Raw genomic sequence first — 26,392 nt, forward strand, 5'->3', positions numbered from 1 at the left:
GCTCAGGAACTGGCTGCAATAGGATAAGTAACCTCTTCAGTTTATGACCTTGGACCTGATTCTTTGCCTTTTGCAAATGGAGTTGGTCAGAGGCTGATCTTGACTCTGCTTCCCCTTGTACGGCTCTCTTGGGAAGGTCCCTGTGAAAGATGAGCAAGAAATACGCAGTTTTTGCTGACATAAGATTTGAGAGTCATGCATAATAGAGGCTGAGTTTCATGATATATTCATTTTGGTTCTCATAGAAGATGCATTTTGTGTTTTAGGTTAAATATGACCTAGCTAGTGGGGGTAAGGCCAACTCAGTGGATTAGAGGAGAAGCAATAGGTCCTTCCAAATCTATGGACTGAACCTGCTTACCTGTCTAGGTGAGTGGTTTCTAAGTTATCCTTATGAATGAGTTTCTGGGAGATAGTGCTGGTTGAGGCCATCTTTACTGCTTTGTTATTGTGCCTCTGAGATGGGCAACAAACTGGTTGAAAACACATAGGCCTGTCAAATTGAGACCCAAGTTTAAATCCCGACTTGGGTATGTCATTTAATTCTAGAATCTGTTTTTTAATATTTAAAAAGGGATATCAGTCTTGTGCATTTTCGTGAGTGATAGTATATATTAAATGCTTCACGCAAGGCCTGGCAGTGAGATTAGGCTTACTGTTGGTGTCAGTGATGATGACACGTTTCAGCAGAGAGGCATAGGATGCTAGATAGGTCTACCACCCATGAAGGTATCAGCCTGGTGTGTGTCTGAGGGGTGTCACAAAGTTGCCTGTTGCATTTTACGACTGAAGTGCAAATTGCAGTGGTGGTGCTGAGTTTTTCATGGATCTGGAAAATATGGTAACAATCTGGGAAAAGAAAGTAACTTAACTGCATGTTTTATTTCATGATAACTTGAAATGCTGGTCCATATGTGAGAAGCTTCAACCTTTTCTTCCCTACTCATTATCTAGGAATAGTTGTCCGCTTACAGCTTTTTATGCAGGGGGAAGTAAAAACAAACAAAAAACCTTACTCATCTCTTCACTCTCTCTGATAATTTATTTCAATCTGTGATATCCAACATGACTTCTATTTTTCTTTAATTCTTGAAAAGAAGTAAAAATGGCAGTAATAAAAACATCAATAAATCCATTCCATGTGAATGGCCTTTTTTAGACAATAGAAAGAGGGTTCTGAACTGTACTTCTGAGCAGTTAAGAGACACTGCATCAAGCTTTGCTAATTAGTCACGGCCTGTCACCTCACAGTGGATCAATCAGTCTCCATTTCAGAGGCTCAAGGTGTTGCCACGAGGGCCCTCAGACCATAGGTGAATTGGGTTCTATTGATTTTGGGTTCAATTGATTTTGGGTCATAGCTCTTTGTGTCATGTTTAGCTAATTTTAGATTTCGAGAAACCTTGTGGTAAGCTGTGAGGACTGATGATGGCTGTGATGTCCAGAAGGAAAATAAGACATGTTTTTGTTGCTTTCTGTACAGCTATTTTGAACTGGAGAGCAGCGGTCTGAGGGACGAGATTCGGTATCATTACATACACAATGGGAAGCCCAGGACAGAGGCCCTTCCGTATCGGATGGCAGATGGGCAGTGGCACAAGGTCGCATTGTCAGTTAGCGCTTCTCATCTCCTCCTCCACGTTGACTGCAACAGGTATGTCTTTGCCTTTGATCTTTTGTGATCTGTCCTTGAAATTGAGCAATGGGAAGAGGGGGAAAAATCAAATCCCTCTAAGCCTTGCTGGGAAACAAAAACCAACGGACCCTAATTGTAATTTAACTTACCAAATGGGCCATTAGTCATGCTGAAATGACCAACTGTAATATGCTAAGAAAACAGTTCATTAAGATGAAACAGTATCCTGTGATTAGGAACAAATGTACAAAAGGTTGATTACAGATTGGGGAATATTAAGTGCACCTTGGTGTACCCCAGGCACCATCTGAAATTCCATGGCACTGTGATCACAGTTAACTGTGATATATTGTTGTTGAGTTCGTTCCACTTGGAAGCGAATAAGCCAGTCTACCTTAGAATGAATCTGATAAGCCTGTGCTACTGAAGCGGCTAATTCTATTTCACTTCATCAAGCACAGCTTAGCTTAAATATCTTTTCCAAATGGAAGCTTTTAAAGAGGCTGTTTGAATCTTTGGAATTGATACCATCCTTTCTCTGCAGAGGAATGAGCCTTCCAGCTTGTTAGAGATGGCAAGACTATTTGTGAGGTCTTAGGGGTTTCACAGGACGTTGTGGGTTGGGGTGTGACGGATATATCGTCCGCCACATCTGTAATTGGAGTCCGGTTTACTGCCAGCTGAAGAAAGGAGACTATTGGTCTCTACTGGATCATTTGTGACTGGACAGCTGGATAATAGTGGTTAAGGGGAATGCTTTGATCTCTCTAGAACCCACTGAAAATCCTTATGGATAGTGATCTGAGTCTGATTATAGAGAAATTTTTGCAGTGCAAGGAGTGCCCATGAATTGTTTGATCTCATTAATGATGCCATCAAAGTTCAAATGACCGTTCGGCTCCAGGACTTGCTCCCTTGGGCCCAGGAAAAAGAACAGACGTGTTGGGGACAGCCTCCCTTCCAGAACCTAACAGCAGGAGGGATAATTTAAGGTCAGTCAGCAATAGAGAACGTTTCTGATGAGGAGAGATTTAATCTTGCCACCTCAGCTCTGTAGTCTCTTTCAGAAGAGGACCTGGAAGGGCAGAGAACAGAAATCGGTGTCAGTCTTAAGGGAAGTTCTGCCACATTGACATGAGTCTTGGTCCGTTTTGATGTCATCTCTTTAAGGTACTTTCTGAAGAATCATCCAGATATAGTCTGTGTGCATGGACAAAGTTTCCATAGAAACCTCTGGCTTTTTACCCTGCAGTCCTGGGCTTGGCAGCTTGAATAAAGCCAGTCAAGCCGCTATCCCCATTTCCACCTTTAAGAGCTCATTGTCTCTTTCAGTTCCCTAGAACTAAAGGCTGTCAGATAGCATTCTTGTTCCAACCCCCAACCCACCCACAAGACATATTCTGCCCAAATGGGAGAGCAGAGGGAGGGTATTGCATGTCCTTTTATGCCATAGGCCAGAAAGAGGTCTCAAAGCCCTAGTTTAGTAATTCCCCACTGAGAAGTCCTGGAGACACTGCTATTTTCTTGCTATGCAATTTTTGGCTGTCTTCCAAAAGTTTTATCTTAACCCACCCCCCCACCCCCAATATTCTCTCTGAAAAAAAGGAGAGAGGATATGTCTCTGATAATCTAAGGTCTCATGCCTTCATACATTCTCTGGTCCCTCTGAGTTATTCTCTTTCTCTATCTTCAGCCACTTGTGAGCTGTGTGAATTTGGGTAATTTCTTTGCATCTGTTTTTAAATTTGTCAACTTGGACTAATAATACAAATACATATTCACAGATGAGAATGTTAAATGAGATAATCCCTGTAAAGCGTTTTAGGTGGTGCTTGGTCTTTGGTGTTCAATACATGGTTGTTATTATTTATTCTGTCCATCTGTGGTGCCTCTTTGTCTCCAAATTTTAATTCACAGTATGTCTTTCTTGGCTACCTCGACCCCTCTACCTGGAAAGTGGAGGAGAGGATGGGAGAGCTGGAGTGCACAATAATCTTTAGGGCAGCCCCATTTATGAAGAATGAGGATTCTAAATATTCCTTCCCTTCTCTTGAAATTTTTCCCTCCTGCTGTTAAGTTCATGGCATAACATATTGTCCTCTGTGTAAGATCTCGGAGGAAAAAAATTAAGTTGTTGCCAGTTGATGATTCATGGACCCAAACACAAATGAGTTTTTTAGATAGGTCAGGGGAAGGAAAGGCCTGAAATGACTGGGCCATACGAGAGGAAAAGTCTAGAAACCTATCTCAAACCCGACTACACATAAGAATTACTAGGGAACTTATAAGAAAAAATATGAGTAACCAGGTCATATTGCTGACCTACTGGATTGGACCCTGAGGGTTGGAACTTGAGAAGCTATGTTTTTAGTAAGCTCTCCATGTAGTTCTTAAGCCAGCAGTCTAGACTTTGTACATGGACTGGCATTTCAGAAATCACTGATTTAAGATAGAGGTAGAGGAAGCTGGAGGAGAGGCTGGGCTATAACAAATAAATGAGCAACCCTGGAAAACTAAGTAACCAGAAGCAGAGCCCCGGGAAGGAAGAGGAAAAGATTAAGAGAGGGTAGCGTCTAGTGCCCCAAACAAACTTCTTCACAAATTTCTTCCTAGCCTGTAAGCACTAGCTGATTTTAGAGTGATGGAAGCTCTGGTCTGCTTATCAAGATACTAGTCTAATACTACTTATCTCTGTGAGGTCACCCTCCCAGAGAGTGAATTTCACAAAAGCTGATGTTTTTACCCTCTAAGCTATGCATTCATATCATCATGAGATTTTCACTTTTTTTGACTCCTTTTACCCTTGGAGTTATACTATCTTATTTTTCTCAACCTGTCACCCTCTAGAGTTCTGCCGGTTAGATAATAGAAGATTATGTGATAGATAACATTTACTGAATGTTGACTGTGCTAGGCGCAGTGCTAATTAAACATTTTACATAGGTTAATTCATCTTACACTCATGCTGTTATTTTTCTTGTTTTAAAATTATGAGACTGAAGTTACATTATATGTCTGCTATCCTACTGCTAATAAGTGGCAGTGCTAGGATTTGGACCCACGTCTGAATCATGAGTGTCTGCTCTAGCTATGAGGCTATTCAGCTCAACCCTGGGGACCACTGGCCCTGGACTTAGAACATGACGGAAGCAAGAGCCTGGTGTGGTGTGAGCAGTTTTCCTCTTTCTAGTATTTTCCTTCCACGTGTCTTATATTGCTGATCTTTGGAATGCATTGGCTTGGAGGAAGGGACCTACATGTATTGGGCATCTACTATAGGCCAGATAATGTGCTAGGCATGATATTCCTTAGGATAGCCATGTAGGGACAATTAGACCCATTGTACAGATTTGGAATTGGAAAGGCTCAGGGAAGATGAGTAACTCAGTTTCAGTCACATAATGTAATAAGCATAGAGCCAAAACTTTGAGCTGGGATCTAACTCCCAAACCTTAGTCTTCTCATTCCTCCACAGCACCTGTATGATTCATGTACTTCTAAGATAAAGTCACAACCATACCTGGGAGTCTTCTCAGGGGAGAGAGGCTACAGAAGGTTCAGGGACCATAAAACATTTGAAAACAGGAATCGAAGATTTCCCAGGCTATTCCACTGTAGTGTGGCAGGATTTTCTTTGTTTTTTTTTTTTTTTTAGGTTAGAATTAAACAGCCTTTTCAGACATAATTACACAAATTGTCACAGGAAAAGCAACTGCTATTTTAGTCAGTAGTTTAACATTTTCTGCTTGCCGCTGAGATTTACACCTTTCTCCCTGCTTCAGCTGTTTGGCTGGCATAGTTAGAAGCTACCAAAGTGTGGGTAGCAGATTACCTCAAGCTAGAAACATAAAGGAATCATTCAGTTGGGTGACCGGACTGATTATCTCCATTGCCTTGGGTTTTTCTCTAGCTGCCTTTATATTAACAGTTGCTGACAAAGCCTAGAATGAGGCCTGAACTCACCTCCTAAGATTCTCCTGCTCCATTTTTAGCTCACCATGCGGCCTGTTCCCATTACTCAAAGCCCAGAATCCACTGACATGCGGGATTCAGGACATAGTGTTCTCTCTCAACACAAAAGGGATTTTCTTTCCTTCTCTTTATTTGGTAACTTTTAATTGTCTATCAACCCATCAGATTAATGTATTGGACACACTATCTCTGCCAGGCTGTGGAAGATGCAAAGAAATAAGAATCCTTGCTGTCATGAAGTGTATGCCTTATTCATTCAGTCATTTTTAAAATTCCGAAACCAGCAGGGACCCCCACAGTGATAGGCCCTCATCTCAGAATGTCAGGGAAAGCATGGACTCAGACTGAGCCCTGTGAGCAGGCTGATTTGACAACTCATAATAGCAGCTGAGCAATTGAAAGAACTACACATAGTCACTCCCAGCATCTTGATCTTCAAGTGACAGTGGGGCTGAGCTTCTCAACAGCTAAGGGACAGACTCAAAAGTCCCCACTCTAAGCCAACCTCTTGTCTTACTGCTGGAAAAAAATGATCTCTTACACAGTTCCATTGCAACAAAGCTCTCTTACCTCATTTGTTCCGACTTGTACAAGCATGCACAACACACACACACACACACACACACACTCCTCTGCAACTCAATAGTCACTCCGACAGGGAGTTAACTCAATGATTATAGTCTAGAAATAAGCGTACTTAGATTTTACTTTTAACACATGCTATTCATTTACTGCAGAATACATTCAATCTTTGCATACAACTGATCTTGAAGAGCATGCAGAATCTGAAAAATAAACTTACTATAAATCACTGAACATGTCAGTAATTCAAGGGTTCTGTCTAATATTTCAGACTAACTTCAGGATGTGAGCATCTGTTTATGTGTCTAGGTTTTCATAATGAAATATGGTGATACAGCATCTTCCTTATGAAATTTCTCCTCAAGTATTTACAAACATCATCTTATTAAACTTCACATTCCTTAAGGTAGTTAAACTACATGTATAATGTACTACATTGATTTTATACAAACATTTTTGCTTACAGTCAGAAGAGGGAAATTAAGAGATGATTATCAAAGGCTACAACTTCCAAGAGAGCCAGACCAAGACTCTCAGTTTCCTGGTTCCCCAATTGACATATTATTCACTTTACAAACAGGAACACATGCACAAAACTCATCGTCGAAATGAAAATGAAATTGAGAAGCCAGCATATGCCTCATGTCTAACCCAGCAGCTCCAGACCCTCTGTCTAGGGAGAGATGACTAGTAAGTTAGGAAGGTAGGACATACCCATGTGTAAATTTAAGCAACAGTACATGGCAACAGTGCAAGAGGTAGTGGTAAAGCAATACATGATGGATTGCTGGATTCTTGGGAGAGACAATCAGGTCTGGGAGATCATAGGAGGGAGAGCTCCTGGGGATGTAGAGTAGCCTCTTTAGTTCTTACCAACCCGGGTGAACACGCATAACAATTTCTGCAGCTTTACAGTTTTGCCACTGTGTGATTTGATTCTGTGCCAGTCAGAATCGAGCTGGGAATGATGTTCATCTTGTAAGCATTACAAAGCCAGTTATAGTGCCAGTGAGAGAAGAGTGCGTGTGGGTAAGTGGCATCAAGTTTGTAGTGAGGGAAAGTCTGCAGGGAGAGACAGAGAAGGAAGTCTGAGAAGGAGGAAGGGAAGGAATGGCTGTTCTCCATGCGACCAGGCAGATGAGCTCTGTGCTAGACTGAACCGAATGCTGGACCTTTGTCTTGGTTTTGCCATTTATAAAATGTGATTTATATACAGTGATGCCGAAGTGTGATACAGGGAATCTACGTCTTAGATTCTTTGAACTCCCTTTGTCCCTCCCTTCCTGTGCCAGGAGTTGTGCTTGAATCTGTAAAATGGGAGTGATAGTAACTCTTTTACCATATGATGGTTATAGAACTATAGCAAGAGAGTATATAAAATCCTTAGAAAACTTCAAGCTACTGTATGAACATATAGCATCATGAAATACTGTAGACATATTCCACCATATAGAAAAAGTGTTAGGATATCATATTGAAAACGAGTACAATTTAGTCAAATTTTCACCTGTATAAAAGCAGTGGTTTATGTCCCATGGATCAGGACCTAGTGTGTAATATGGATCCATGGTGCAGTGTAGGAGTTGGGGTCAGTCAGGTGCTTGAAGTTATTCCGACTGCCAGATCCTAGGCAAGGTTCTCTAATAGTTTATCTTTTAATTCCATAGTGAAGCACAGTGGTGCAGTTTTTATGCCAACAGAATCCCTTTAAAAAATATGTAACTGAACCTGAGTGGAGGAGGAAATACCCCCACAAATGTGATACGATCTTTTGTTGATCCTGGTAGGGCCTTGAGAATGCGGTGTGGTCTCTTTCCCTTGGCATTCTTTTGCGAGAGGAGGTTCAGAAATTTAATTCCCTTCCCACAACTCATGAGCCAAAATGATCACAGCTTTTATGGGGGATGTAAAGCCAGGTGAAGTTTTGCCGAATGAGGAAATTAATTTTGTTATAACTTCCTGGGTTGCTGAAACAAAATATATACTATTTGCTTTTCTACTTTGAAAATCTGGCTTTTTTGTACAAAAATGTTCTAGACTGAAAACTTAAGCTGATAGAAATTGTTAATTTTGTATGTCCCTGAAAAAGTCATTTGCTGTGTCTGGGCCTTAGTTCCCTGGGTACAATACAATAGGGGGTTAGGACTAGATGAATTCTGTGTCTCCTTTCAACTCTGGCCTTTTGGGCATCTCTCTCTAGTTCTGTCTCATTACAGCGCTTAAGTAGGGCATGCTTTTTTTTTTCCCCGCCCCCAGAACCCTGGAGAGCAACTCAGCTTGCCATCTTCACAGGGCCACTTCTGTAGTAGACCAGCAGGGGGTTTGCAGTCATCTGAATTGAAATGTGGGTAGACAGTGCAATATGCTGCTGGTGAGCAAAGAGCACTCTCCATAGGTGGCCATTTCTTTTTTTCTCACTTGCCTCTCTCCCTGATGGAGTAGGTGCCAAATATGCATTTTTGGATGCGAAGAATAGTTGGTGTCTTGTTCTCTCTGCGGTGTGCTCTTTACTTCTATTGTGTTCTCTGCCCCCAGACATATGACAGTGGACAGCCTATGGAGATGGTAAAGGGAGCGAGCGGGCTGCTCTGGCCATGGGAACCTGGTAGTTTGGTGACCTACAAGAGAGAGCAGTGTACTGTAGCTAGCAGATGATGGATATTTGTGCTGTTGCAAAACATACCATGTTCTCTGAAGGGAGAAAAAGAGACTTTTGCTCTCAAACAGTAGAGATTTAAATAATGGAAGAGATTCAGTCTAAAGATCTTAGTGGCCGATGTAATACATTCAGAGTTGTGGATTTTTTTTGGCAGAGAGTGGCTGCTTAGTTGTTAAGGCAGCCTAGACATTGTAGTGTTGAATGTCTCATTCTACTGAGGACCCCCCGCCCCACCTTCTACTCATGCTGTACACCCTGTGGCTTAGTCATTCCAACCTCATTAGGTGGGTTTCAAGTTTAACTTTGCCCTGGCTTTTAATGATATCAGTAGCAGACCTATTTCTAATTTTGTTTTCAAGAACTTTTATCTTTTCCTCTTATTCCCTGGTGGGTTTAAATATGCCTTTGGTCAGTCGTGGCCTCAATGGCAGGAAGAGGTAGGAGGTGAAAGGATTAATTGAAGCGGGTGATGAGCAAGTGGCCTGCATTTCACCCCCATCAACCTGTGCTCCCAGGCTTTCAAAGTTGCAAATGAAAAGGACTAAAAAGAAATACAATAAAATCTTTTCTTTATTTGGGGATTTGTTGGCTACCTGAGGCCATGAATAAATTAACAAGAAGGCACTTTATTGTGTACATGGGGCCCAAGATATATTAGAATAGAGAGGAAAATAAAACTTTATTTCCATCTTCTAGTGACTTCATCTGTGTGCCTTAAGGCACATTTCGAGTTGTGTTGTGTTGCATGGACATGTGTCTATACAGGATGAATGGAAGAAGGGGAAATAGGTGCAAGAGAAATAAATATTTTCTTGTAGGAAAAATATCGATGTTTGCAATTTTATTGTCATAATTTTACTGTCCTTTTTCATAGATATGCACGGGTTTTTTTTTTTTTTTTTAAGGAAAGCAAGGAAAGAAAATAAAGTCAGTGGAACAATACATGTTCTGGAACCCTATTTTTTAAAAAATGTATATATATATAGTCTCTGTTCCTTTTATGCCTCATTAGAAAAGAGCATTGGGGAATAAAAAATACATGAGCCATGAGGACTTTTTAATTGGAAAAAAAGAGAAATTCCAAATATGAATTAGTTTTCTAGTTAGACCAAGGATACCGATGTCATTGAAAAGGACTGATTTTCTGCACTACTATAAAGAAATTCATCTATTTCTCTGGAAACTTTAATTAAATTAATGTTATAAATAATAGCAGTCAGAGCAGTCGGGTGCAGGGAAACAGATTTATAGCTGTCTCTGTTCCCCTGCTCTTCTCTTAAGGGCTGTGGTAAGGGCGGGTGTGAGGCTCGGCAGAAGATGGTTTCTGTGACTCTTTCCCCTGCTCTAAACCCTAATTCACTTGACTTTTGTCCCTCAGCTCGTCCTTAAGTTCTTGTGAGTGCTTTCCCAGCTGGATTTCCAGAGCCACTAAACCAGCTGGTTAATGTGCCTGGGACCTCACCTGCGGTTTTCCTGGGCAATTAGAGTGGAAATAATTTCCCTTCTCAGAGGACCTGTGTGATGTCTCTAACTCTTTTTCAGGAATGTCATGCTGCATCTCTACTCATTAGAGTCGATTAGTCTGAGTGTATCACTTTCTTGACAGTGAATATCACACATGGGAACTTACAGGCTTGGAGTTGGGACCTTCGGCTGGCTTCTTTGGGACACTTGAAATACCTGTATTACCCAGAATGGAATTTTATTTCCATCGAAGGTAAACAGCCTTAGGCTGTGACTTATCCTAGTGTGTCCTCAGCTCAGCACTTGACACTCAGTCTTTCAGTGTACTTTTGCTAATACCTGCTCTCCAGGTCTGATGCTGTCTTTGAAGCACAGGCAAGGAAGGAGCTGGGGAATGTATGATATAAAGTCCTTGAATCTTTTGGCACTTCGATCTCAGATGCCCTGTACCTCGTAAGGGATACTCAGACTTTTTGCTCAGTGGTTACTGAGTTGAGGTTAGTTGTATTGTATTTCTTTAGCGATGATTTATATATTCACTTGGTTTTTACTATAGCCTTCTGAGGTGGATGTTCTTGCATCTTAAGGAGTTGCTGAGAAGAGAAGTGACTCATCCAGGGGTACACACTAAGTCAATGGCAGACTGGAATCAGAGTCTAGAGGTCTTTCCTTTTTCCTTTTTCAGGGAGCTTATTCTCTACCAGTCCCTCTACCTTCTTTTTCCTTCCTCCTCATCTTCCTTCTTCATATTTTTAATACTCCATGTGACAAGATACCACTTCTGACTTCTCACAAAAGAAGTATAAGTTATACTGTTTATAAACTGAAACAAACAAAGGCTAAGTTTAATGTATTACTTTCTGAACCAGGGAATGCTGGTCATCTCACAGGGCTACTTGTTGGACCAAAATCTTCCTTGTTATAAATTCTAATCATCATTGGTGTTCAGACTCTAGGACACTCACCTGGTATTATTTTTAGATTTAAAGACTCTCTTTTCTTCCTAGAATCTAGAGTGTTGATAGACAGGTCCATGACCTCAATATCACAGAGATGATATTGAGTCAGGCCTTTGAATGGCCCATTATCCTCTATGATTTCTGTGCTTTGCATGTGCCTCTGTGCTGATGTGTAATGGCCAAGGACTTAATCTTAAATCATGACTGACTGCAAATGAGCCATTTAGCTATTTCTTCCAATGTGAAATAGATGTATTACACTAGTTTCCAGTGTTACATGGGTGGTTTTACAGCATTCCAATATAAATTTTGATTTTGACTATTTCAAGGTGGTAAACTCTCTGTATTCTTTAAGGTGACTTTGTAATCACAAGGTCGCATTAAAAACTGGTGGTGAAATAATAGGTTGGGCAATGAGGGACCAACCTCATTGCCCAACCTATTATTAGGAGGGCATTTGTAGTTATTGCTTCTTTTATTGGTGTCTAATTAGATATGTACTAGAGCCTGCAGGAGCTAATAAGAGAGCAAGGCAGTGGAAGTATGTGAGCACATTGAATTCTGAGTAATTTTCATGGACAGCAATTTTTCATGGACATTAGGGTAATGCATAATGACTTCACACTGCAAATCTGATTGTGATATTCCCTTCCCATACCAACACACACATAAGCTCATTTAATGGCCTCCTGTAAGTTTTAGGCTAAAGATCACAATGCTTAATATAGCTTAAAATCTTTTTGCATAGTCAGGTCTGTGTTTCTTCACTTTCCTCTTGCATTAGTTCTCTCATTCCTCTAACCTCAAGATTTTTTTTTTTAGTTTTAAAAGTATACCATATTCATTTAAGCCACACGGTCTTTTTATATGCCAGTTCTAGAATATTTAAGTCACTTTTACTTATCTTTATTTTTTAGGGCAAAATAAAGAGGACTCTTATGTTTTACACTTTCATTTTAAAATAGGGTTCTTTTTATTCAGAGTAGTTTTTGATCATTTGATTGATGTCTGCCTTCTCCATGGTCTGTGTAAGCACCCTGAGAATCCACCATAGTATCACTAATGCATATTATAGAGCTGTCACCTAATAGGCAATCCGTACGTATTGTGAATACCTGAATGAAGGAATGAATAACTAGAAGAGTTCTGATCTGGGAGTCTTTATCTGTGGCTCCTGGCCTGTGATCCTAGCCTTCTAGATGTTTCTATCAGTTAAGTCTCCTTGCTCTTTGCCTCAGTCTCTTCATCTGCACAGAATGGACATTGTTTCAACCCAGTTCACTTACAGGGTTGTTATAAAGTTCAAATGAGAACCTGCGTGGGAATATGTGTTTTAAATTTCAATGTGCTTTGTTAAATACCAAGCACAAGGAAAGGTGAGGTAATCCTAGCATTTCTGCTTTGAACTTCTGAGGATTATTCTTTTCTTGAGGAAGGTAGTTAATCTATAAAAGGCTTTTGGTGATTTCCTGGTCCGATTCATAGCACAAGGTGAACCGTGCCTCGCTCTCACATTGAATTTACATGTGTCCTGTGTCTGAAGGAGCTCTGGCAGGCGTGGAGTAGAGGTAATTTACAGAGAGGGTAGGAACATAAACTCATCACAGGGAGGATTAAGGGCACGTGCCCCCTCTGCTAGAGAGCAAACACAGTTGAATACACATGCTTCGTCTGGCGAACATATCACCATCATATAATTAAGCGGGTCTGCTTAAAAGTGCATTTGAAGCCCACAGTAAGGGCCTCCCCATTCCACTAAGCCTTTTGCGCAGGGTTTCATGAATGTCCCTTGCTATTTTTGTATAGCCTTATTGTAAAATTCAATGGATATATTTTTTCTTTAAAAATTTTTTAAATTATGAAAGGTACTTGCTCGATTCACAAAATTAAAAAAAAAATAAAAAGAATGTACAAGAAGTTACAAGGGCAGAAATTCTATGGAACCATGTGAAGGTTGAGGTAAAAATTATTGCAGTATAGGTTTTTTTTTTTAGCTTAATATGATGAAATAACTACGGCTTATTGTATTGCATTCCCCATGTAAGTGACATAATATGTAATAAAACTACTGAATAACATAAAAAATGTGAAAGGTACAAGCTGTTTAAAACTATACGATACCATCATCCTGCCCTTAATTCCTTTCCATAGATGTGATCATTAACAGTTTTATTTCTCTTCTCTAGGTTTTTTCTTTGCATGTGCAAACATTTGTAAAAATAACGAGACAGCCTTATATGTATTATTCTTCAATTTGCTTATTCATTTCACAGAATAAAGCCTGAAACACCATTGATGTGCAGCAGGAGTATATTCAGGAGGAACGAGATTCTGTTTTGTTTCTTGTAGGATAGTCTGGGCAACTTTATGCCTTGGCACTGTGTGGAGTGGTATTGACTTGCAGGCCTCTAGGCTTCTGCTTAGGGCTGTAATTCATGCCTCTGGCCTGTCACACACAGCAGTGACTATAGAAACAGGGCAGAGAGCCAAGAGCCCCTGCCCTTGGATCAGCATGTCTTGGCTCAGCTGTGTAGCTAGGTGAGACCATGGTAATTAGTCTGTGCTGAGATGGGAGTTATAAGATTGAAGTGGTAAGGTGATGAGGGTCAGATGCTCTGAGCATGGGCAATATGCTAAATCTTATTTTGTGTGGCTAAAGTGGAGCTGGTGCTGTCCAGGGTTAGGCATCAGGTGAACACAATGAGAGAATGTATAGTTTAGTCGTTAAGCACAAGCTTTGGAGTTGGACAGCCCTAGGTTTCAACTTTGGTTCTGCCACTAACTATGTGTGACTCTTGGCAAGTTACTTAACTTTTCTAAACCTCAGTTGTAAGGTATGAATAGTAATTTCTCAGAGTGTGTCACTGGGCCCAACAGCACACCTACTATATAAGGCCACTCTACCAAGACCAAGAGACATAGCAGCTCTACCGAATACATAGTAACATACCCAGGGAGACAGCCAAAATGAGGAGACAAACATGAATGTGCCAAATGAAAGAACGGAACAAAACTCTAGAAAAAAAGAACTAAACAAAATGGAGACAAGCAACCTACCAGATGCAGAGTTCAAAACACTAGTTATAAGCGTACTCAATGAGCTCAGAACTTCAACAAAGAGATAGGAAAAATAAAAAGAAATAGAAAACATAAAAAAGGACCAGTCAGAAATGAAGGAAACAGTAGAAGGAATCAACAGTAAATTAGATGAAGCAGAAGATTGAATCAATGATTTGGAAGATAAAATAGCAGAAAACACCTAATTGGAACAGCAAAAAGAAAAAATCCAAAAAAGTAAGGTAGTTTAAGGGCCTCTGAGACAATATCAAGCATACCAAATTCACATTATAGTGGGAAAAAGAGAGGACAAGGAATTGAAAACTTATTTGAAGAAATAAGGACAGTAAACTTCCCTAACCTCGTGAAGGAAATAGACATAGAAGTGCAGAGTTCCAAACAAGATGAACCCAAAGAAGTTTACACTAAGATCCATCATAATTAAAATACAAAAGGTTAAAGACAAAGATTCTTAAAAGCAGCAAGAGAAAAGCAGTTATCTCCAAGGGAATTCCCATAAGACTGTTAGCTGATTTCTCAACAGAAAGTTTGCAGGCCAGAAGGGGTTGGCATAAAGTATTCAAAGTGGTGAAAAGCAAGTCCCCCCAACCAAGATTACCTAGAAAAGTTATCATTTAAAATCAAAGATATAAAGAGCTTCCCAGACACGAAAAAGCTAAAGGAATTCATCACCACCAAACCAATATAACAAGAAATGTTAAAGGGACTTCTTTAAGAAGAAGAATAAAAGAACAAAAATATGAACAATAAAAAGGCAATAACTACATATGTATCAACAATTATTTTAAATCTAAATGGATTAAATGCTTCAATCAAAAGACAAGATGGCTGAATGAATAAGAAAAGACTCTTACATATGCTGCCTACAAGAGACTCACTACAGATCCAAAGACACACACAGACTGAAAGTAAAAGGATGGAAAAAGATATTTCCCGAAAATGGAAATGAAAAAAAAAAAAAAATCTAGAGTAGCAATACTTAACAAGACAAAGGCTATAATGAGAGACAAAGAAGGATGTAGTAATTCCACTTCTGAGTATTTTTACAAAGAAATCCATAACACTAATTCAAAAAGAGATATGCATCTATATATTCATTGCAGCATTATTTACAATGGCCAAGATATGGAAGCATATCTTCCATATCAGGTGAATGGATAAAGAAGCAGTACGTGTATACAATGGACTTAGCTATAAAAAGAATGAAATCTTGTCATCTGCAATGGCATGGATGGGCTTAGAAGATAGTATGTGAAGTGAAGTCAGACAGAAAGACAAATACCATGTGATTTCGCTTACATGTGAAATCTAATGAACAACATAAGTAAACCAACAAAACAAACTCAGAGCTACAGAGAACATTTTGATGGTTGTCAGATGGGAGGGGTGTTGGGAGGATGGGTGAACAAAGGGAAGGGATTAAGAAGTACAGATTGGTAGTTATAGAATAGTCATGGGGCTGTAAAGTATAGCATAGGGAATATAGTCAATAATATTGTAATAACTATGTATGGTGTCAAATGGGTACTAGGTGTATTGGGGTGATCACTTCCTATCCTAAGTTAATATAAATGTCTAATCACTATGTTGTACATCCGAAACTAATGTAATATTGTATGTCAACTGTAATTGAAAAGGAAAAATTATTAAAATGTCTCCCTCAAGAGATGACTAGAATTAAATGTGGCTGTGCACATGCATTAGAATAGGACACTCCTGGCTGCAAATAAAGTGGCTTAAACTCTAAGGGTATACACTTAGACAGGAAGTTCAGATGAGGTATTGTCTGTAGATGCTTTTCGCTGTCAAAGGGGAAAGGGGGAACCATCTTTCCTTCCACGGTGCTGGCACATTGCTCCCTCAACAAAACAGGTACTTTTTGCAAAGAAGAGGAAATGGCTCTTGGGTAGGCTCTCAGCTGTCACCACAGCATATCACAGTTTAGTCTTTTGCCTAGTCTTCAATATACACCTCCATGCTGCTGCTGCTGAATGTGGTGGTGATTCTCCTTTCACATCTGAGCAGAGCAGAAGTGAACAAGGGGACAAAGTCAAGGAGATGATACCAGTGTCTGGTTAATTAGGAGTCATTTACATATGACTGTTCTTGCCATTAGGGAATCTTCAAGGCCATGATCAAACAGGAAAGAATGAGTGGGTCTGAGAGGCTAGCTTGGCTCCCACCTCCAGAGTTCATCAACATTGTTGGCAGAGGCAGCTCTTGTTAGTAGGTTTTGTTTTGGGAAACCTGGCCTCTGCTTATCTGCCGCTGGCTGTGGCCCTCCCACAGGTCCTTTAAACACAGTTGCCCCTTCCACATTGGAGGCCCACCTAAGCCAATGCTTCATTGCAGTTTTCACTCATTCTGCCTTCCCATTTACTCTGCCTCCTCCTCATCTCAACTCATGTCTTCTTGACCCACTGATCTCTGGCTTTTGATGCCTGCTTCTTCATCTGATCAGTGCGGCAGCTTGGATTCCTTCTCAGAACTTCAGGGCTCCCCAGCCAGCCCTACTCCACGCACCTCCCACCCCCACCCCTGCTTCCTTGCAGGACAGCCCTTTCTTGCCCTCAGGGGAGATCCAGACCTTGCCTTTGCTGATTCCTAATGTTGACTTCTTGCCATACCGTGATCTATTTTCCTAGTATAGCTATACCGAAAGGTGGATCTCCAGCTTGGTGGGGATGCTGCTTACCTCTCCTGGAGTTAGAGCCATAGCAATGGAATTGACACATGCAGATGGGTTTAAGGCTTTGCTTGGAGAAATTCTGAAATCTGGAATCCAGATTTCAGCAGAGAAGAAAATGAATACAATCTTTCCAGTATCTGAAGCTGTTCAACATACACATTATGTCACTAAGCTCATCCTTGCTAAGTGCCACATGAGAAAGGTGATCTAATATTTGCAAGATGAGCAATCACTGGTATTAACCCAAATGTCATTTCCTTCAGTAGTGAGTATGCTTAGGTATTGGCTTTTTAGTCTTCCCTCCGGGTGGGGCGGGGGGGTGGTGGTACGGCGTAGTGGATGGTGGAAAAAGCCTTGGAGTCTGTGTTGGGTATCTTCCATTTGCTTCTCCAGAAACATTCTCTCCCCTTTCTTCTCCACTCTGCTCTGTGTCCTAGCAGGCTGATCTCATAGGCTGTATCTGGGGGCTCCTTTGCCATCTAGGTTCTTTTTGAATTTCATCAGCAGGAAGAACAGTCAGGACATCAGAAGGTATCTATTCCCATAACTTCTTCTGTGTGGGGTTACCTTGGGATCACTGTGCCCCTCAGCTGAAAGCCACAGGCCCTATCAGGTGGCCCTTTTTGAGTTCACTGCCTTTTCATGCACAGGGAGAAAAGGGCTCCTCAACCCCCTTTTTTATGAACTCTGCAGTAGTGTACCATTTCTTATAGTTTACTTATTCCCTACACATACTTCTGTAAACAATTCCTTAAATTTATTACAGTAGTTCTCCCTTTTCCACAGTGGATACCTGAAACCGTGAGTAGTACTGAACTGTATGTATACTGTGTTTCTATACATACAAACCTACGATAAAGATTAATTTACAAATTAGATACAATGAGAGATTAATGGCAATAAAATGAACAATTATAAGAATATATTATAATAAAAGTTATGTGAATGTGGTCTCTCTCTCAAAATTTTATTGTAACCATCCCTTACTTGCGGTAAGTGGCTTGGTATCAGTCATTTAAGAGGACTCCTTGCTGAAGTCTTTATATAGGCTCAGTGCTTTCTGGTGCAACAGTAGCTGTCAATCAGAACATGTTTTCTATTCATGGCTTCCACCCACCAATGTAATGCCTTTTTTGTATTAACTAGGCACTTATGCACTGTGGCTGTAACCTTTGCAGTTTAAGGTGTGACAGCAAAACTAGCACACATTTCTTTTTCCTTCACAATTTCATGGATAGAAGATTCTTATTGTTGATCTTAGCAACCTCAGCATATAATTTTAAGTAGAGAGCTTTCACCTTTTCACTTAAAGTAAGCACTTTACAGCTTCTCTTTGGCATATCCAAATTGCCAGCATCAGTACTCTTGTACTTTGGGGCCGTTATTAAGTAAAATAAGGGTTACTTGAACACAGCTAATGTGATACTGTGACAGCCGATATGATACCCGAGATTGGCTAAGTGACTAATGGGCAGGTAGCGTGTACAGCATGGACTTGCTGGACAAAGGGATGGTTCATGTCCCAGGTGGGATGGAGCAGGACAGCATGAGATTTCATCATGCTCCTTAGAACAGCACACAATTTAAAACTTATGAATTGTTTCTTTATGGAATTTTTCAGACCGTGGTTTCCTGTGGGTAAAACTGGGAAACCCCTGTAGAAAGGATACTAGTGTATTCTCTTCTCAAATGACCAAATTTCAGTATACAGTTTTCTCCCACTATCTGACAGTAGAGTGTTCTTATCAAAACTTCCATAAGCCAAAATGGCATAAAGGAAAGAGTATCCCCCACTTTCTGAAACTTTGTGTTACACCACTTTGCTTTTATGAATTTGCTAACAGGATTTTCACTTTCACAAAAAAGCCATTACTATACAGGTACTAATGTAGGTCTTTCATAAGAGCGAAGTGGTGCAATACAAAGTTTTGGAAGGTGGGGGCTACCTATAATGGTTATTTCCCACTAGGACTCAGACTGTTATAAGTTCAAAGCCAGAAACCTGGATCACTCTCTGGCTTCCCCACTTCCTAGCTATGTCCTTGGGCAAGTACCTTAACCTCTTTGAGTGCTGGGTTTCTCATCTGTAATAGTGAGGTGGCAATAATCCTTGCTTCTCTCTACCTCACCAGGAAAAAATAAAGAATGTAAAAATTCATGTGATTTGTAATGTGCTGTGCACAGGGAGGGGTTATTATCACTGTGATATACCAGGACCTTGAAGTGGGAATTGGGGAAAGCAGAGGCTTTGAGGATGGAGCACGTAGGTCTTCAGAGAGGGCTCTGCATCCTCACCCACTTACCCAACACAATTAATGAGGAGCATATCCGACAGGAGGACAGACCCAACAGATTATCCTTCAAAGCTGAGCCTGCAGGACCTCCTCTTTCATTTACATCAGCCCACAGGTCCAATTCACGTGGAATACAGACGAGATCCCCTCCAATTAGAGCAAATTATTTGGTGATGACATTAGCCTCTGCTAAGGTGGACTCTCCAATAAGGCCTTTGCTAAATATAATTATGTGGTTGGAAAGAGGAAATTATCAAAATGGTGCTGAGAGGCATAGATGAAAAGGCTGATCCTTTGGCTTTTGTTTTTTGCTATTCAGAGAGTGCAGTATTGGCAAGAGTAAATCCTATTATTTGTGTTTTTGATAATCTGACACTGGTTGCTAAAAAGAAATGGCAGTAGTATTTATATTGGAAATTGCTTTGGAAGGCCTTATGCCTGGGCTTCGAGAGGAGTGTGGCACTGACTTCAGCTGATCTTTATAATGTCAATCATCTCATTCTTGTTGTCTCTGAAGGACTTTTACTGTGTAAAATTATCTTGATCATTTACCTGTTTACAATTTCGTGGTGTGTCTCAGTCTCCCTGACCCATACCCCTCACCTCCAGAAAAGGACATCAGCAACTTGAACTTGTTTTAATTCCGTGTTCCCAGCACCCGGCCAAATGTCTGGCACCAAGTGGATACTTGTTTGGGATTAACAAACGAGGGAATGAATACTATGCACAAGTGGCTGCGTTAAGCATGAGGAAAATTCTCGGCCTTTAAGGAGCTGACATCTAATATTCTTTGCATAGCTTTGAAGAGATGGGCATAAACCTACAATTTCAAGACAAAATGCTCAGGGCCCTAAAAGAAGCAAAGACACAGGTCAACTGTTGAAGAGTTTGAGTATGGGAGAATTGACTTCCAATGGAAGTGAGGAAGGTCGAATGAACAGTGGTTTGTGAATAAGGCTTTAGAGACAGACTGTTGTGTTTATATCCCGATTCTCCATTTACCAAAGGTTTCCTATTGCCTAAATTACTTAGCCGCATTTTTCTCATTTGTTAAAAAAAAGATAGTAATCAACCCTACATCACAAGTTTAATTGAAGTATTACATGGAAAACATATATAGATTTGTTTGGCACATAGTAAGCACTCAGAAATATTACTTATTATCATTACCAGCAGTAACAGTAGTAGTAGTAGTAATTAGAAAACATTATCCAATAAAATTCAGTGAATCCCAGCCGGTAGATGAAAACACTCTGCTACTTAATTTTGTGACCTTCTGCAAGAACTTTTCTTCTCTGGGCAAAATGAGGAGTTGGAACTTGATGGTGTCTTGGTACCCTCAAACTGATTATGTGCCTAGATCTTGGCTGCGAGGATACACAGTATTTGTGTATCAGAGAGTTTAGTGTTATATGAGAGGATGAGGTTCCTTCTGATTTTCATTTTTCCTGCTCGTACTATAAGGTTATTAAGAGAAAAGAACCTCACGTCTCTTGTGCCGCTTCTACCTTAGCACACACACAGCCTTTGGGTATATGGAAGAAGTTCTCGAATACCCATTAGTTGTGTGGCTAACTGATTTGGTTGAGTGTTAGGGTTAGAAAGAGTCCCAAGGGGTTTAGAAGAGAGAAAGGAAAAGGTGAAGGATCATTCCATTCTTTAATTTCTAAATCGTCATTGAGACATTTCTGTCATTCTCAGCTATATATACTTTAGGTAAAGAGAAGGAACTGGAGGGTGGAAGATAAGAAAAAGTAGGAAAGCAATAAATATTTACCAGGCATCTACTGTGTATTGGGAGTTTACATATAGCATGTCATTTAACCTTTAGAACAGATCTATGAGATATGGGAGCAGATGTTTTGAAGGCATCTTTATTTCCATTTTGAACATGAGGAGGTAGGGTCAGGAAGAGTTAACCTAAGTCCAGAATTAGGAGGCAGGTTAGAGGTGGGATTGAAACGTAGGTGTGTATGACTCCGAAGCCATCATACTCTCCTTCTCTGTGAAGTGATTATTCTACATCTCCTCTTCTTTCCTCACACCTTCAACTTAGTCCTATCTACAACTCAGTTGATAAACTTGCTTCCTGCTTCACCCAGGAAATAAAAACAATCAGAAGAGAACCTTTCTGGCTCCCCTCACCATCTCCACTAGCCTGCCTGCTTCTGTACCATGGACTCTGCATTTCTTATTGCTGTGTACATTCTACGTGTTTCTACTTAGGGGTCTCCTCTTCCTTGTGCAGGATATCGCTTCAACCATTTCTTCTCTCTTGCATCATCAGGTTTTTTTTTCCCTCAACAGGACTATCTCAAGCAGCATAAATACATTCTCTAAACCCATCATACATAAATAAAAACCTTTCCTCAATCCCATATTCCTTTCCAGCTGATACTACCACTTCTTTGTTTGTCTTTCCAGTGAAAATCCCCTGAAGAGCTAGTAAACACAGTCTTCATTTCCTCCCCTCCCATTTTCTCTTGAATCCATCCTACTCAGGTTTTGGTCCCTATCATCATACCAAAGAAACTCTTATTAAAGGCACCAAAGACCTCCAGATTGCTAGTTCCAACGGTTAATTCTCAGTCTTTATCTATCAACTGCACTAGTCATTCCCTCCTCAAAAGTTATTCTTCACAGGGTTATTGAGCCAACCAAAACTTGTAGTAATCTTTCACTCTTTGCTTTTTCTTACACTCAAAATATAATTTATCTGCAAATTCTCTTAATTTTATCATAATACTATATCTAGAATCTGACCACTTTTACCACCTATCAGCCTGCTCCAGACCACTTCTCTCATCTGTATTGTCACAACAATCTGCAAGAGGTTTCCCTGATTCCACTTGCCTAGTCTATTCTCAGCTCACAACCAGAGTAAATAAAATCATGACAGTCCTCTGCTCAGAGCTCTCCAAAGATCTTCCTATCTCACTTAAAAGATAGGTCCATAACCTGGCCTGGAAGCCCAAGGTAATGTAACTTCTCGCTGCTTCTCCATCCACATCCCTTAGAATTCTCTTCCTAGCTTCCTTTGCTTCAGCCACACCTGAGTCCTGATTCTACTTTAACATACTCTCCCTCTTGGGACCATTGCATTTGCTGTTTGCTCTGCCTGGAATACTTTTTCTTTATATATTTTCTTGACTTCTTTAAATTATTCAAATGCTGTCTCATCAGTGAAACTAAAGTAGAAATTCTCCCACACATTGTTCTCCATCCTCTTTTACTATGTTTTATTTTCTCCTTCACATTCATCACTTCCTGTATTTATTGCTTTTTTAGGTGTTCATACCTCCCTCTTTCTCCCTTCCCCTAAGATAGCAGGGATTTTTCTCATATCTCTGTTTGCAGAACTTAGTATAGTGCCTAGCCCATATTAATCAATAAATACCTGTTGAAGGAAAGAATGAATGTCTGTGCTATTGTTGCTTCCTTTGTTGCTTCCTCATGTCACTGATTGTTGAGCACTTAAGTTATATATGCAGTTGATATGAAACCAAACCAAAACAAACAGTGAAGCTAATGGTCTTTGTTTTCTGAGCTACCAAATGGCTAAGCAGTGGAGTCACTTGGCTATACAGGCTTGCAGGGTCAGAAGGATATGTGTGAGGATGTTTTGCACTAGATACATAGACGGCGATATCTACTGGCTTGATTAGAAGTGCTGCTGGATCTCTTCCTTGTTTGGGACCTGATCAGAGAGTGATGTGGAGTCAGATAGGTGAAGCAGGTGGGATGAAGTGGAGGGCATAGTTGAGGAAGAGTACTAAGAGCCACTACAAGTCAGGACCCATGACTTACAAATGTTTTATTTTCATATCACATAAAACCTAGGAGGCATCTATCAGCTCTTCATTTTTCTGAGAGTTTAAACGACTGTGCCAAACTCTCCAAGCTCAGAAGAGTTAGAGCTGGATGGACATTGTGGCACTGAAATCTCATTGGTGGGGAGGAAAAGGTGAGGTGTAAGTACGTAGATCTAGGGTTCCCTTCAGATGTTAGTGTGTGTGTTTTAACACAGCCACATGTCCAGAATATTTACATTCAAATATTTACTAACTTCTTCAAAAAGCATTTGCAATTCTTTTGTTTTTTAGCCAGCGTAATACTATAGGGGATAGAGAATAAAATATATCCTCTAAGAAGCTTATGGCCTTATTTGGAACATAAAAGAACACACAGACTAGTAGTAGATTATAATACACAATAGTACCTGATACATTGCTGAACTGTATATCAACTGTATTTTAAGTGTTATTACAATTCAGAAGACAAATCTGAACCATTCATTAGTTATGTATTTATTGAATGTGTTTTATGTGTTAGGTTCCATAGTAGTTTCTGGGGATAAAGAGATAATGATGGTGATTAGAATAAGAATATTAAATACTTACTATATGATAAGCACTGTTCTAAGTGCTTTAAATATGTCTCTCTTTTAAGAACAATATCAAGTAGTTACTGTAATTATGTACATTTTTCAGATGAGAAGACTAGAAAGCAGTGGTGGAGTAACTTATATGCTCAAGGTTATATTACCAACAAGTGGCAGAGTCATGTTATAAATCCAGCTAATCTAGTTGAGTGAAGTTCTGACCACCTCTACTGAAGAAAAGGTTCAAATTCTTAAGGATCCCAGGGTTTCTTTCGTTGGGAGACAGGCAGGTAAATAACTGACTCCTATACCAGTGTGGTAGGTGCTACCACAATGTGTTGAAAGGAGCTGGGAGAATGCAGAGGTGCTGCTGTTAATCTAGCTGGGAGTTATGGGGGCAGGGAAGTTTCCCTCCCATCTTGGTTTTTCTAGGAAGATGGGGATTTCCTAAATCTGAATCTCTCCACATTCTCTCCAAACACACTTATAGAGCAACAAGGAGAACACATGGAGGTGTACACACCCACATTGCCAGCATAACTGGAGGCAGAGAGTGTTGTAAGCATCAATGTACCTGAAAGTGAAACTTTACAAAATGAACATAAAAGAGCAGGAAAATGTATACAAACTATTAAAAATGAGAAAATATTTCGGCTAATGCAAATTCTTTAAAAAAATAGATTCCGATGTAGAAAAAAACTAATACAGTACTCCCAAACTGAATCAAATACCCTTTAAAAAATCTTCAGAGATATGAAAACTTACTTCTAATTACAAATGCAGAAACTCAGCATAGAAGTGTATGAAAAACAGGATATATAAAACATGAGTTGACTGAATTCAGGAAAGAAACAAGAGAAAGATAATTGCACTTTAGAAATGAAAAGTAAATTACCAAAACCCTAAATGAGAATAAGCTCAACTGAAAGACTTATGAGGGACAGTGAGGAAAGACATTACAATAACCAAGAAAATGAATATGAAGTAGAGAAATAAAAATAGCCAGAAAGAAAATGGTCAATAGTGATGATTCAACATATAATCAAAGTTCCTAATTCAGAAAAATGAAATAATCAAATGGAACTAATATTTAAAGTTACAATGCAAACTAGGCAAAATAATCTCAAAAAAAAAATAACTTGGAGGAATAACAGTTCTTGATTTCAAAACTTACTACAAAATTATAATCAAAATTGTGTGATATTGACATAGGATATATATAGGCTGATGAAATAGGATAGAGAATGGAGAAATAGTCTCTCAAATGGTCATATGGTCAGTTGATTTTCGAAAAGGGTGCCTGCCACTACCACTCAATGGGGAAAGGATAGTTTTTCAACACGTGATGTTATAAAAATTGAATATCCACTTGGAAAAGAATTAATTTGGACCCTTACCTTTCACCACATACAAAAATTAACTAAAAATATATCAAAAACCTAAATGTAAGAGCTAAAACTATACAACTCTTAGAAGAAAACGTGGGGAAAAATCTTTATGGCATTGGATTTGACAATGATTTTTTTGGATATGATACCAAAAGCACAGACAATAAAAGAAAAAATAGATAAACTGGACTTAACCAAGTTAAAAAGCTTTTGTATATCAGAGGACACTATCCCAGAGAGCTAAAAGACAGCCTACAAGGTGTAGAAAATATTTGCAAATCACATATCTGGTAAAGGATTAATGTTTAGAATGAAGAACTCCTTTAACAAACAACCCAATTCGGAAATGGGCAAAGGATTTGAATAGACATTTTTCCAAAGAAGGTACACAAATGACCAATAAGCACATGAAAAGATGCTCCAGATTCTTCACCATTAAGAAAATGCAAATCAAAATCATAGTAAGGTACCACTTCATACCCATAGGGTGGCTGTAATAATAATAATAATAATAATAATAATAATAATAATAATAATAAAAAATAGAAAATAACAGCGAGGATGTAGAGAAATTAGAACCTTGATGCATTGCTGGCGGGAAGGTAAAATGGTGCAGCTACTGTGGAAAACAGTTTGGTGGTTCCTCAAAAAGCTAAACATAAATACCATATGACCCAGCAATTTCACTTGCAGGTATATACCCAAAGGAATTGAAAACAGACTTGAATATATACTTGCATGCCAGTGTTTATTGCAGCATTTTTCACAATAGCCAAAAGGCAGAAATATCTCAGTGTCCATCAACAGATGAATGGTTAAACAGAATGTGGCATATACATGTAATGGAGGGAATATTCAGCTATGAAAGGGAATGCAGTTCTGATACATGCTACAACATGGATGAGCCTTGAAAATATTATGCTAAGTAAAATAAGCCAGACTCAAAAGGACAAATATTTATGATTCAACTTATATGAAATGTCTAGAATAGTCAAATTCATAAAGACAGAAAGATGAGAGGTTAATAAGGGCCGAGGGATAGAAGATTGAAGTTCCTGCTTATTAATGGTTAAAGAGTTTTAGTTTGGGGTGATGAAAAATGTTTGGAAGTAGATAGTGGTGGTTGCACAACATTGTGAATGTAATTAATGACACTGACTCGTACACTTAAAATTGGTTAAAATGACAAATTTTAATTATATATATTTTGCCACAACCTAAAAAGGTTAATGTGATATACCAAAAACCATTGAAGTATATACTTTAAATGGATAAATTGCATTGTATATG

At 39.5% G+C, this 26,392-nt stretch overlaps 1 protein-coding gene across 5 annotated transcripts in view; it reads left to right on the forward strand.

The window, feature by feature from the left end:
• Window positions 1-26,392, forward strand: part of NELL1 (neural EGFL like 1) — a 719,285-nt gene that overhangs the window by 98,374 nt on the left and 594,519 nt on the right. For all 5 annotated transcript variants that reach the window (XM_039865670.1, XM_039865651.1, XM_039865633.1 and 2 more), the window contains one exon: window positions 1,484-1,654. In XM_039865670.1, the coding sequence (XP_039721604.1) occupies window positions 1,484-1,654 (171 nt within the window). The remainder of the gene's footprint in view (window positions 1-1,483; window positions 1,655-26,392) is intronic.

Source organism: Pteropus medius, unplaced genomic scaffold, assembly GCF_902729225.1.
Source record: "Pteropus medius unplaced genomic scaffold, Ma_sr-lr_union100, whole genome shotgun sequence".
In the NCBI taxonomy this organism is placed as follows: Eukaryota; Metazoa; Chordata; class Mammalia; order Chiroptera; family Pteropodidae; genus Pteropus; species Pteropus medius.